Source organism: Anolis carolinensis, chromosome 4 (assembly GCF_035594765.1).
Source record: "Anolis carolinensis isolate JA03-04 chromosome 4, rAnoCar3.1.pri, whole genome shotgun sequence".
NCBI lineage: Eukaryota > Metazoa > Chordata > Lepidosauria > Squamata > Dactyloidae > Anolis > Anolis carolinensis.
This window is the reverse complement of record NC_085844.1, coordinates 168,977,294-168,990,678: the sequence shown is the minus strand read 5'-3', so window position 1 is coordinate 168,990,678 and position 13,385 is coordinate 168,977,294. Positions and strand designations below refer to the sequence as shown.

General features: G+C 43.6%; 1 protein-coding gene across 2 annotated transcripts in view; it reads left to right on the top strand.

Moving 5' to 3' along the window:
- The first annotated feature begins 8,427 nt into the window (after positions 1 to 8,427).
- ak4 (adenylate kinase 4) overlaps positions 8,428 to 13,385 on the top strand; it is a 44,278-nt gene continuing 39,320 nt past the window's right edge. The window contains exons 1-2 of one of the 2 annotated variants that reach the window (XM_062978223.1): positions 8,428 to 8,742; positions 10,611 to 10,765. In XM_062978223.1, the coding sequence (XP_062834293.1) occupies positions 10,621 to 10,765 (145 nt within the window). In that variant the 5' untranslated portion in view covers positions 8,428 to 8,742; positions 10,611 to 10,620. Of the gene's footprint in view, positions 8,743 to 8,914; positions 9,043 to 10,610; positions 10,766 to 13,385 lie in introns of those variants that run through there. The other variant, XM_062978225.1, reaches the window with a different exon arrangement.

The following is a 13,385-nucleotide window of genomic DNA, read 5'->3' as shown; positions in this document are numbered from 1 at the left end:
TAATCTGGGAATCAGAAACAATATGGTAGTGTAGATCCAGCCTTGCTCCCAGTTTATGTGTTGGGTTACCGAGTCCTCTACAGACCAATTTGGCCATGAAATCTTTTGGGGGAGTCACACTCTCTCAGCCTCAGGAAATCACACTACAACCCCTTTTGCACAAATCTTGCCCGGCCCAGGAATGCGATTGTGGGAAAGCAAGGATTTGTTTATCAAAACACAAACCCTTCAACTGAATATTGTCATCACTGACCGTGTCTACAGTGTAGAATTAATGTAGTTTGGTGATGCTTTAACTGCCATACTTCAGTGTTGTGGAATCATGGGAGTTGTAGCCTTCTCTGCCAAAGAGAAGATTAAATTACAAAACCCATGATCCTATAGCATTGAGCAGTTAAACTGGTGTCAAACTGCATTAACTTTACAGCAGTGGTTCCCAACCTTTGGCCCTCCAGGTGTTTTGGATTTCAACTCTCACAGTTCCTAACAGCTGATAAAATGGCTGGGATTCCTGGGAGTTCAAATCCAAAACACCCGGAGGCCCAAAGGTTGGGAACCACTGCTCTACAGCATAGAGCCAGTCTTAGGGCCCTTCCACACAGCCCCATATCCCAGAATATCAAGGCAGAAAATCCCACATTATCTGCTTTGAACTGGAATATATGGCAGTGTGGATGCAGATAACCCAGTTCAAAGCAGATATTCTGAGATACAGGGCTGTGGGGAAGGGCCCTTAGGACCTCTTCTCTGGTAGTGCTCAGTATTTCCCAAATTCTGGTCAGCTGGGTATTCTGGTTTCAGCTTTCAGAATCCCAGATCACTGAACAAGGCATCTGAGGCCCCATTTACACTGCCTTATAATGCAGTTTCAATCAGTTAAACTGCATTATGAAACTCCATTATATGGTAGTGTAGATAGGGCCTGGGAGTTGACATCTGTAGGACTGGAATTTGGGAATTACAAATAGTCCCCAGGTTACGAATAGGATAAGTCCTGTAGGATTGTTCTTAAACTGAATTTGTATGTAAGTTGTAAGTGCTGTTCTTTATTGTCCTGAGTTTGGAGTTTTTTTAAATACTGGTAACCAGATTTTGTTCAACTCTAAAACCAGGACAATAAATAAAGAACAACACTCTGAAAACAGGGGAATTCCAGTCAAGAAATAATCAGGATCAGTTAACACCTCCCAACAAAGGATTTCCCCAGGAGCTCCAAGGCCATTAAATGCTAATCAAGGTGATTAATTACAATGTTCACACTCTAACAGATAAGAGTTTTTGCTTCCACCCAGGACCATCCACAGAAAAATAAACCTCATCTGGGTTGTTGTATGTTTTTCGGACTGTATGGCCATGTTCCAGAAGTATTCTCTTCTGACGTTTCGCCCACATCTATGGCAGGCATCCTCAGAGGTTGTGAAGTATGGAGAAAACTCATTTGCTTAGTTTCCAATATACCTCTGAACCTCTGAAGATACCTGTCATAGATGTGGGCAAAACATCAGGAGAGAATGCTTCTGGAACATGGCCACACAGCCCGGAAAAGTCATAGCAACCCAACCCTTCGGATATTTCACTCCATGCCCAACAAATACAATTAAAAGAACATACCTGGCAATACCTCAAGGGGAATTAAATGCTGCCAGCTGCAGGTCTGTTTTACTTTTGAAAAGGAAATGGTTGCTTTCCCACAAAGGCCTTCCTGGCCTTGACAAGTGCTTTTTTAATGACCACCAAAGCATTGTAGCACCTGAGGCTGGATCTACGCTGCCCTATAACCCAGATCCTTAACTCAATTATAAGACTCCACACTGTCAGATAATCCAGTTCAAACCGATAATCTGGGAATCAGAAACAATATGGTAGTGTAGATCCAGCCTTGCTCCCAGTTTATGTGTTGGGTTACCGAGTCCTCTACAGACCAATTTGGCCATGAAATCTTTTGGGGGAGTCACACTCTCTCAGCCTCAGGAAATCACACTACAACCCCTTTTGCACAAATCTTGCCCGGCCCAGGAATGCGATTGTGGGAAAGCAAGGATTTGTTTATCAAAACACAAACCCTTCAACTGAATATTGTCATCACTGACCGTGTCTACAGTGTAGAATTAATGTAGTTTGGTGATGCTTTAACTGCCATACTTCAGTGTTGTGGAATCATGGGAGTTGTAGCCTTCTCTGCCAAAGAGAAGATTAAATTACAAAACCCATGATCCTATAGCATTGAGCAGTTAAACTGGTGTCAAACTGCATTAACTTTACAGCAGTGGTTCCCAACCTTTGGCCCTCCAGGTGTTTTGGATTTCAACTCTCACAGTTCCTAACAGCTGATAAAATGGCTGGGATTCCTGGGAGTTCAAATCCAAAACACCCGGAGGCCCAAAGGTTGGGAACCACTGCTCTACAGCATAGAGCCAGTCTTAGGGCCCTTCCACACAGCCCCATATCCCAGAATATCAAGGCAGAAAATCCCACATTATCTGCTTTGAACTGGAATATATGGCAGTGTGGATGCAGATAACCCAGTTCAAAGCAGATATTCTGAGATACAGGGCTGTGGGGAAGGGCCCTTAGGACCTCTTCTCTGGTAGTGCTCAGTATTTCCCAAATTCTGGTCAGCTGGGTATTCTGGTTTCAGCTTTCAGAATCCCAGATCACTGAACAAGGCATCTGAGGCCCCATTTACACTGCCTTATAATGCAGTTTCAATCAGTTAAACTGCATTATGAAACTCCATTATATGGTAGTGTAGATAGGGCCTGGGAGTTGACATCTGTAGGACTGGAATTTGGGAATTACAAATAGTCCCCAGGTTACGAATAGGATAAGTCCTGTAGGATTGTTCTTAAACTGAATTTGTATGTAAGTTGTAAGTGCTGTTCTTTATTGTCCTGAGTTTGGAGTTTTTTTAAATACTGGTAACCAGATTTTGTTCAACTCTAAAACCAGGACAATAAATAAAGAACAACACTCTGAAAACAGGGGAATTCCAGTCAAGAAATAATCAGGATCAGTTAACACCTCCCAACAAAGGATTTCCCCAGGAGCTCCAAGGCCATTAAATGCTAATCAAGGTGATTAATTACAATGTTCACACTCTAACAGATAAGAGTTTTTGCTTCCACCCAGGACCATCCACAGAAAAATAAACCTCATCTGGGTTGTTGTATGTTTTTCGGACTGTATGGCCATGTTCCAGAAGTATTCTCTTCTGACGTTTCGCCCACATCTATGGCAGGCATCCTCAGAGGTTGTGAAGTATGGAGAAAACTCATTTGCTTAGTTTCCAATATACCTCTGAACCTCTGAAGATACCTGTCATAGATGTGGGCAAAACATCAGGAGAGAATGCTTCTGGAACATGGCCACACAGCCCGGAAAAGTCATAGCAACCCAACCCTTCGGATATTTCACTCCATGCCCAACAAATACAATTAAAAGAACATACCTGGCAATACCTCAAGGGGAATTAAATGCTGCCAGCTGCAGGTCTGTTTTACTTTTGAAAAGGAAATGGTTGCTTTCCCACAAAGGCCTTCCTGGCCTTGACAAGTGCTTTTTTAATGACCACCAAAGCATTGTAGCACCTGAGGCTGGATCTACGCTGCCCTATAACCCAGATCCTTAACTCAATTATAAGACTCCACACTGTCAGATAATCCAGTTCAAACCGATAATCTGGGAATCAGAAACAATATGGTAGTGTAGATCCAGCCTTGCTCCCAGTTTATGTGTTGGGTTACCGAGTCCTCTACAGACCAATTTGGCCATGAAATCTTTTGGGGGAGTCACACTCTCTCAGCCTCAGGAAATCACACTACAACCCCTTTTGCACAAATCTTGCCCGGCCCAGGAATGCGATTGTGGGAAAGCAAGGATTTGTTTATCAAAACACAAACCCTTCAACTGAATATTGTCATCACTGACCGTGTCTACAGTGTAGAATTAATGTAGTTTGGTGATGCTTTAACTGCCATACTTCAGTGTTGTGGAATCATGGGAGTTGTAGCCTTCTCTGCCAAAGAGAAGATTAAATTACAAAACCCATGATCCTATAGCATTGAGCAGTTAAACTGGTGTCAAACTGCATTAACTTTACAGCAGTGGTTCCCAACCTTTGGCCCTCCAGGTGTTTTGGATTTCAACTCTCACAGTTCCTAACAGCTGATAAAATGGCTGGGATTCCTGGGAGTTCAAATCCAAAACACCCGGAGGCCCAAAGGTTGGGAACCACTGCTCTACAGCATAGAGCCAGTCTTAGGGCCCTTCCACACAGCCCCATATCCCAGAATATCAAGGCAGAAAATCCCACATTATCTGCTTTGAACTGGAATATATGGCAGTGTGGATGCAGATAACCCAGTTCAAAGCAGATATTCTGAGATACAGGGCTGTGGGGAAGGGCCCTTAGGACCTCTTCTCTGGTAGTGCTCAGTATTTCCCAAATTCTGGTCAGCTGGGTATTCTGGTTTCAGCTTTCAGAATCCCAGATCACTGAACAAGGCATCTGAGGCCCCATTTACACTGCCTTATAATGCAGTTTCAATCAGTTAAACTGCATTATGAAACTCCATTATATGGTAGTGTAGATAGGGCCTGGGAGTTGACATCTGTAGGACTGGAATTTGGGAATTACAAATAGTCCCCAGGTTACGAATAGGATAAGTCCTGTAGGATTGTTCTTAAACTGAATTTGTATGTAAGTTGTAAGTGCTGTTCTTTATTGTCCTGAGTTTGGAGTTTTTTTAAATACTGGTAACCAGATTTTGTTCAACTCTAAAACCAGGACAATAAATAAAGAACAACACTCTGAAAACAGGGGAATTCCAGTCAAGAAATAATCAGGATCAGTTAACACCTCCCAACAAAGGATTTCCCCAGGAGCTCCAAGGCCATTAAATGCTAATCAAGGTGATTAATTACAATGTTCACACTCTAACAGATAAGAGTTTTTGCTTCCACCCAGGACCATCCACAGAAAAATAAACCTCATCTGGGTTGTTGTATGTTTTTCGGACTGTATGGCCATGTTCCAGAAGTATTCTCTTCTGACGTTTCGCCCACATCTATGGCAGGCATCCTCAGAGGTTGTGAAGTATGGAGAAAACTCATTTGCTTAGTTTCCAATATACCTCTGAACCTCTGAAGATACCTGTCATAGATGTGGGCAAAACATCAGGAGAGAATGCTTCTGGAACATGGCCACACAGCCCAGAAAACTCACAGCAACCCAGTGATTCCAGCCATGAAAGCCATCAAGAACACAGTTGTTTCTAAGTTAGATGTTTGTAACTCAGGAACTTCCTGTATAAGCTTGCCAGCTAGCTAGTCAGCCTCTGTACCTGTGCCTTTCACAGTAACTTGATCTTACATGGATTAACAAATAAAGCTTGCTCACAGGTGGAGATACTAATGTTATCACCTGCTAATTGTTGCTAATCAAAGGTACTCACAGGTAGGTCAGCTATAAAGCGGGATATCAAATTCTTTCCAAGCAGTAGCTATGATTTGGATTACAATCATATCCACACTAAGCCCTATTGAATTCATGAGAATTTGATCTGGCTGCTAGTTATTACATTTAACTGATCCCAAACTGCAGGTGTTCTTTAGCGGACAACAGCATAGCTCATAAAAACTACAATGCAAGTAAAGATATGGTCCTTGTCACAAAGCAAACACAGAGCCTTTTAACTGTTTTATAGCACAGATTAATTTAAAAATAAGCATTTTCTTTCGTGGACATGCACAATTAGCATTTGAAAGTTTTCAGTGGAGATTCTCATATTCAAGGGGTGGAAGATATTATAGATACAAAATATATTATGAAACAATAGGCTACAATCTAATATGCATTTACTGGGGTTTTCTGACAACCTAACTTCAGAGGAGACCTATATCTGATTCGCTGAAAACAATGGGATGTATGTTGGTTTAGAATCCAAGTGGCATAGATTCAAAACTGGGAAAAGGACAAGAATAGAAAAAATTATCCTGGGAAATGACTACATAAACTGGTACAGTTCTTTTAAGAACTGCTTTTGTTTATACATATGAACAATGACTTTCCTGACAGTCAAAGAACAGGGAAGGAAATTCAGTGTAAACCAAATCGCCAGTTTGGTTCCTCAACGGTAATGGGGAGAAAGTTTATTTTTCTTCCAAATTGCCGAACTGATTTTATACATTTGTACTTGTCAGCTGTCTATTAAGAGTGCAGTTCTATAAGCCCACTAAATTCAAAGGGACTTACTAATGGTATATACATGAATACATGGGCAAATATATTGTTAGTCTTGTGAATAAACCTTTATATTTTTGTTCAATTTGACCTGAAATGTTGGCTCTTTCCTTTTGTAAATAGGTGGATGACATGACTGGCACTGAATTTGAGGTCGGTTTGTAAAACTATGTGTATTTTAAAGAGGAACTGCTTGGAATTTTACTTTTTCCTTTAACAAGTTTGTTGAATTGATGTCTATAATAAGTTGTGAGACCTTCGCTTTCCATTTTGAAGAGTTCTAGGTTTTAGAGGTCACCTATATAATGTTGAGTCTGGGCAGTACAGTATTTCGTGTTACATATATTCACTCATGAGCCAATGTGGCGTAGCGCTTTGAGGCTGGACTTGGGTGCATCTGCACTGTAGAATTAATGCAGTTTGACACCACCATACGGTAAAAATGATGTAAATAAATAAAATAAACAGATTCATCCTATGACTCTGGAGATGAGGGTTCAAATCCCAGCTTGGCTGAGGAAAAAAATTAGGTGAACCCTGGCAGAATGTTTTTCAGAGGGGATTTGCCCTTTGCCTCCTTTGAGGCTGAGAGAGAGTGACTTGCCCATGCCCAGGTCACCCATTGAGGTTTCAATGGCTGAGTGGGAATTTGAGCATGGGCTCTCAGCGTCCTAGTCCAACACTAAAACCACACTCATTGTAATACACGCTTTTAAATTTACTATTTTCACGTTCTCTTGGTAGCTTTACAACCCTTTTTCTTTGGCAGTCTAAACTATGTTTCTTTGAATGACTAAAACGGAAGTGTAAAGTTACCGCAGTGCTAGAAATGTGGGCACTGTAGAAAAATTTAATCGGAGGGGGAGCAGAATTATTTTGCGGGAGGAACATAATGCCTTTAATGTGTTGTCGAAAATAGGGGAATTCCACATAGGAAACAATCAGGGCCAGCTAACACCTCCCAACAAAGGATTTCCCCAGGCAGGAAGCAGCCAGGCCTTGAAGCTGCAAGGCTATGTAATGCTAATCAAGGTGGCTAATTGCAACATTCACACTTGCCTCCAACAGACAAGTTATTTCTCCCACCCAGGATTTTCCACAGATCTATGAACCTCACTTGCCTAGTTTCCAACAGACCTCACAACCTCTGAGGATGCCTGCCATAGATGTGGGTGAAATGTCAGGAGAGAATGCTTCTGGAACATGGTCATACAGCCCAGAAAGCTCACAGAAAGCTTTTATATTTACTATGTTCACGTTCTCTTGGTAACTTTACAACCCTTTTTCTTTGGAAGCCTAAAACAGAAGTGTAAAGTTACTGCAGTGCTAGAAATGTGGGCACTGTAGGAAAATTTAATCGGAGGGGGTGCAGATTTTTTTTTTTTTTGGGCGGGGGGATAATGCCTTCATTTTATATCCTTCCCTTTACATGTTTTGACTATACAAAACACTTCATAGCTAGGAGCCTTAGGGTGTAGAAGTAATGCAGTTTGACCCCACTGCAACTGCCATGGCTCAGTGCTATGAAGTGGGATTTGTAGTTTGACAGAGAAGGCTATATATACACCTTGCAAGGTTACAACTCTCACGATTCCACAGCCTTCGGCCATGGCAGTTAAGGCGGTGTCAAGCTGCATTAATTCTACAGTGAAGATGCACCCCAGGTCAGTTCAGGGAATACAGCTTGAGATTCATGTTATCTGACAGCAACCCAAAGAAAACAGAACTCTAGCTGCCTGTTCATTCCTCGAGGCGCCAGCAGGGGGTCCCATTTCCTCATCAAACCAATGTACACAATCCAAATCCATTTGACAAAGGAATGTGTGTGTAGTAAACGATCAGGTCCACCTTTAAGCTGGTTAAGGCAGTGACTCAAGAAGGAGGGGGGTGGAATATCCCCTCTGCACAATCCCTCCAAATACTTCCCGGTCTTATGAAAGAATGCCTCCAAATCCGTTTGTGACAAAACGCCCATTTTCCTTCTCTGCACCTACATTCCTGGTTCATCAGTCAAGCCCTTCAGCCAGGTGGGCGGAGGGAGGCGGGGCCCCGTTTCCCCTTCCTGAGGGTTTCTGGGAGTCGTAGTCCGAGTGGCACGCAGAGAAGGCGAAAGGGGGCGCGCCGAAGCCGAGCCGCGGACCACAGCTCCCAGCATGCCATGCTTCCTGAGAGGGCGGGACCGGCTGGCTGTTGCCTGCAACTGGCATTCCAGCTCGGGAGAGCAGCTGCTGAGAAGCCACGCTCTGAGCGCCTTGCAGGGAGGCACGCAGGCAGGCAAGCAGGCGCGCGCTCCCTTCCCTGCCTTTCCCTTCCCTTAAAGACACAGGAGCGTTCATGTTTGTTTGTTTTTTTGTTTTTTTGATTGGTGGAAGACAAACTGAAGAACATGTAAAACTATTATAAAAACGCCATTTTTATTTCATTTTTTGTACTCCCCCTTTTTTTTTCCTTTTTGGAGGAACTTGGTTTCTTTTCTGTCTCTCTCTCTTTTTGGTCGCATGGTAAGTTGAAGGGCAGCAGCAGGAATTTCAGCATTGATTTATTATTATTTTTTTCCTCCCAAGGAGAGGGAAGGGAGCAGGAGAGAAAACTCGCGCGCGCGCAAAAAAAAAAAGGTAAAAGAAGTGCCAAACTTTGGCTGAAAGTCCAGTTCTTGCTCTCTGCCTGGCATTTCACTTGTTGATCAGGACGAGAAGAAATAAACCCTCCTTCAGTCCCGCAGGGAGGAGAGAGAGGCGCATTTCTTCTCGCCTTGGGAAGAGGCTAGGAGGGAGGAAAGCCCGTTTGGCCAGATCAGGGAGGTAAGGAGGAAGGCAGGCTGCAGAACAGTCCTGAATGTGTGTGTTCATGTTAACTTTGGGAAAAGCTGGGTTGCTGTGAGTTTTCCGGGCTGTATGGCCCTGTGCCAGAAGCATTCTCTCCTGACGTTTCGCCTGCATCTATGGCAGGCACCTAGAGGTATGTTGGAAACTAGGGAAGTGGGGTTTATATATCTGTGGAAAGTCCAGGGTGGGAGAAAGAACTATTGTCTGCTTGAGGCAAGTGTGAATGTTGCAGTTGGCAATCTTGATTAGCATTTTCATTTAATGGCCTTTCAGCTCCAAGGCCTGGCTGCTTCATTCCTGGAGGAATCCTTTATTGCAGGCTTGGGCAAACTTGGGTCCTCCAGGTGTTTTGGACTCCAACTCCCACTATTCCTAACAGCCGGTAGGCTGTTAGGAATTTTGGGAGTTGGAGTCCAAAACACCTGGAGGACCCAAGTTTGCCCAAGCCTGCTTTATTGGGAGGTGATTAGCTGCCCCTGATTGTTTCATGTCTTGAATTATCCAGTTTTCAGAGTGTTGTTCTTTATTTACCGTCCTGATTTTAGAGTTTTTTTTTTAATACTGGTCGCCAGATTTTGTTTGTTTTCATGGTTTCCTCCTTTCTGTTGAAATTGTCCACATGCTTGTGGATTTCAATGTCTTCTCTGTATAGCCTGACATTGTGGTTGTTAAGAGTGGTCCAGCATTTTTGTGTTCGCAAATAATATGCTGCGTCCAGGTTGGTTCATCAAGGGCTCTGCTATGGCTGACTTCTCTGGTTGATTTAGTCTGCAGTTCCTTCCATGTTCCTTGATTCGTGTTTGGGCAATGCTGCTGCGTTTTGTGGTCCCTATGTAGACATGTCCACAGCTGCATGCTATAGGGTAGACTCCTGCAGAGGTGAGAAGATCCCTCTTGTCCTTTGCATTTGTTGGATTTTCTCAGTGGGCCTGGAGATAGGTTGTAGGGTATGTTTCTTCATAAGCTTCCCTACGCAGTCAGTGGTTCCCTTGATGTATGGTAAGAACACTTTCCTCTGAGTCAGTGGTTCTTAAACTGTGGGTCCCCAGGTGTTTTGGCTTACAACTCCCAGAAATCCCAGCCAGTTTACCAGTTGTTAGGATTTCTCATAGTTGAAGGCCAAAACATCTGGGGACTGACAGGTTGAGAACCACTGCTCTGGGTGGATCTTTGTCTCTACTCTCGTAGCTTGTTCTTGGCCTTGCAGCTCTTCTGATGTCTGTGGTCTTGAATGTGTGCATTCATATTAACTTTGGGGAAAGTGTTCATCGTCCCGTTACCGACAAACATACAACCCAGGGCGGGGTCGAGAGCATACGGTGTAGAATGGATGCAGTTTGACACCACTTTTCACTGCTATGGAATCCTGGGGGCTTGTAGTTTGGTGAGGCACCAGCGCTCTTTGGCAAAGGAAGCGAAAGACGGAAACCAGGACTCCTAGGGTTGCCATGGCAGCTCAAGTGGAGTCAAACTGCATTCATTTCGCAGTGTAGATGTGCCCCAGTGTATCTCGTAGGTTTGACTGTGTGCCTCCTCTACTTCAGATCCAGTGCCATGGCTTCCAAGCTCCTTCGGGCCGTGGTCTTGGGGCCCCCGGGATCCGGGAAAGGCACAGTGTGTGAACGCATTGCCAAGAGCTTCGGCCTCCAGCACCTTTCCAGCGGGCAGTTCCTCCGGGAGAACATCCAGGCCAAGAGTGGTAAGTGGGCCAGGAGGTGAAGAGGGAGGGAGGGAGGATGGCTGTTTATTGGGGTCCGAGTATGTGTTCAGAGGCATGCGGAAAGGGAAATGTTGGGGATAGAGTTGAAGTCCTGTGTGCAAAATGGGTTGCGATTGCAAAGGCAGGAGTGGCATGCTAGCTTCCTTGAATGGAGAACTAAGAGCAAGCCTGTCTGCACTATCTGGGTTGGCATTGGTTGCCTCTACACCTTTGAGTGAAGGCGGTTTGGCACTGCTTTGAACTTCCCTGGCTCAGTTTTCTGCAATCCTGGGAGTTACAGTTTGGTGAGGCACCAGCATTCTTTGGAAGAGAAGGCTGCATGCCTTGCAGGATCCTATCACTTCCAACCATAGTGATCCCAGTGGTGTCACACTGCATAGATCACTGGTTCCCAACCTGTGGTCTGTAGACTACCAGTGGTCCGCAAGAACTAAAATATGGTTCGCGGCCTCATCGTTACTGCCATGGAGAATAACACATCCCAACCAAAAACATTTTTTTCTGGGTATCTTCATTTTTAGGCCTGTTCTTGGAGTTATTTGGGGTGCTGATTCAGAAAATTGCATTGGATAGACCACATCAGCTCTAGATTATTAAATACGGTTTTCTGTGGGTGGGCGAATGGCGACTACTGGATGGCATATGTTCTGTATCAGAAACTAGGGCTGATGTATTCTAGCCAATGAAATTTTCTGAATTGGCACCCCAGGTAACCAAAACAAATCTAAAGTTGACCAAAAATCGATTTGTAACCCTTTTGGTACTAATGTTGGAGAGTGGTCCCTGGTCAAATAAAGGTTGGAAATCACTGATATAAATGCATCCATTGATTCAAGTAGGAGATGACAACTTGGATTCCACTCTTAGCCGTATGGACTCCTTGCAAGCCTTGTTTTAAACACCCTAAAGCAGGCATGGGCAAACTTTGGCCCTCCAGGTGTTATAGACTTCAACTCCCACAATTCCTAACATCCATTTTGGGAGTTGAAGTCCAAAATATCCAGAGAGCTGAAATTTTCCCATACCTACCCTAAAGGCACCAAAATGTTTCTGATCTGGGACGCTAACTAGGTTAGCCCTGGTTAGTTAAAGGGTTGCTTTAAATCAACAAGAGATTTGAAGGCACATACTATTCAAGCATTGAATTAACCATACAAGGCAAAAACCTATTCTTTGTGTGTACTCAAAAGGGAGACGTTTCTGAATTCAGTGGGGCTTGCTTCCAAGTAGGAACGGGAGACGTAAGTTGCACTGAACTCAATGTTGGTAGGACTGTGCTACACGTGGGATGGTCACAATGAAAATTACCTTCTTTCTTTTGCCCAAATTGTGCTTAGTGAGTGAGAAGGAAGTCTGAATGAAATTGATCACATGAATAGTTGCATATGAAGGTTCGCTTGTTTGTGTTTCTAAGCTGTGATGATTGAAATGTGTTTACTTAGAAGGACATTCCACTTAACAAAATAGGATTTTATCTGGGTAGACATGTCTAGATTAGGCAGTGTGTCTTCAAGATCCTGGTTCTACACACCCACCTCTGGTACTGAAACCAATTTGTAATTAATCAATTTTGTCATGTTAGTCATAAAGCAAACCAAGTGCAGAATATTTTGGCTATACCAATTTACCTGATAGGGAATCCTTATTTTAGGTAGTGCTGTGTAATTTAAAAGGTGCAACTGTTTCTTTTATTTCTCCCTTGATTTGTCTCCACAATAGTACTCCAGTGGTTGCTGATGCATTTCCAAAATGTGCTTTTCATAATAAGCCATTCAAAGCACTCTGGCTCCCAGCCATTTGTCTCTTTCAGTGTTTTTGCAGCCATCTTACCCTGGGGTGTAACTGCCTCTTTTGGTTGTTTGCTTCAGCTTCACTGACATATGAATACTTCCTTATCGGTTTGATCAGCTGTTATTGTATTACAAATGTGGTAAAGGCAGTCCTTCTATATAACTGCTAAGTGGTCAGACATTTTAAGTTGCAAAGAAAGAGTTTTGTTGTATGTCTTTCGGGCTGTGTGGCCATGTTCCAGAAGCATTCTCTCCTGACGTTTCGCCCACATCTATGGCAGGCATCCTCAGAGGTTGTGAGGTTGTGAGGTATACCTCACAACCTCTGAGGATGCCTGCCATAGATGTGGGCGAAACGTCAGGAGAGAATGCTTCTGGAACATGGCCACACAGCCCGAAAGACATACAACAACCCTGTGATCCCGGCCATGAAAGCCTTCGACAACACAAAGAGTTTTGTGTTTTAATTAAAGTATCATGTTTGTTGAATTGTATACAGATTATAAAAATGGTAGTGGTTCAGGGTACAATCCTGTACCCTGATATCCAGGGTATGAAAAGATGAAATGTTGGCAGTATATACTATAGCCCTAGCTTTGTGCTGCAGTTGTGGCAGCCATCAGCGGGTGTATCAACACTGTAGAATGAATGCAATTTGATTGCCATGGTTCAGTGCTATGGAATCATGGGAGCTGTAGTTTTACGGAGTTTGTAGCTTTCTCTGCCAAAGAGTGATGATTCATCACCAGACTACAAACACCATGATTCTACTGTATTGAGCCATGGCAGTTAAAATGGTATCAAACTGC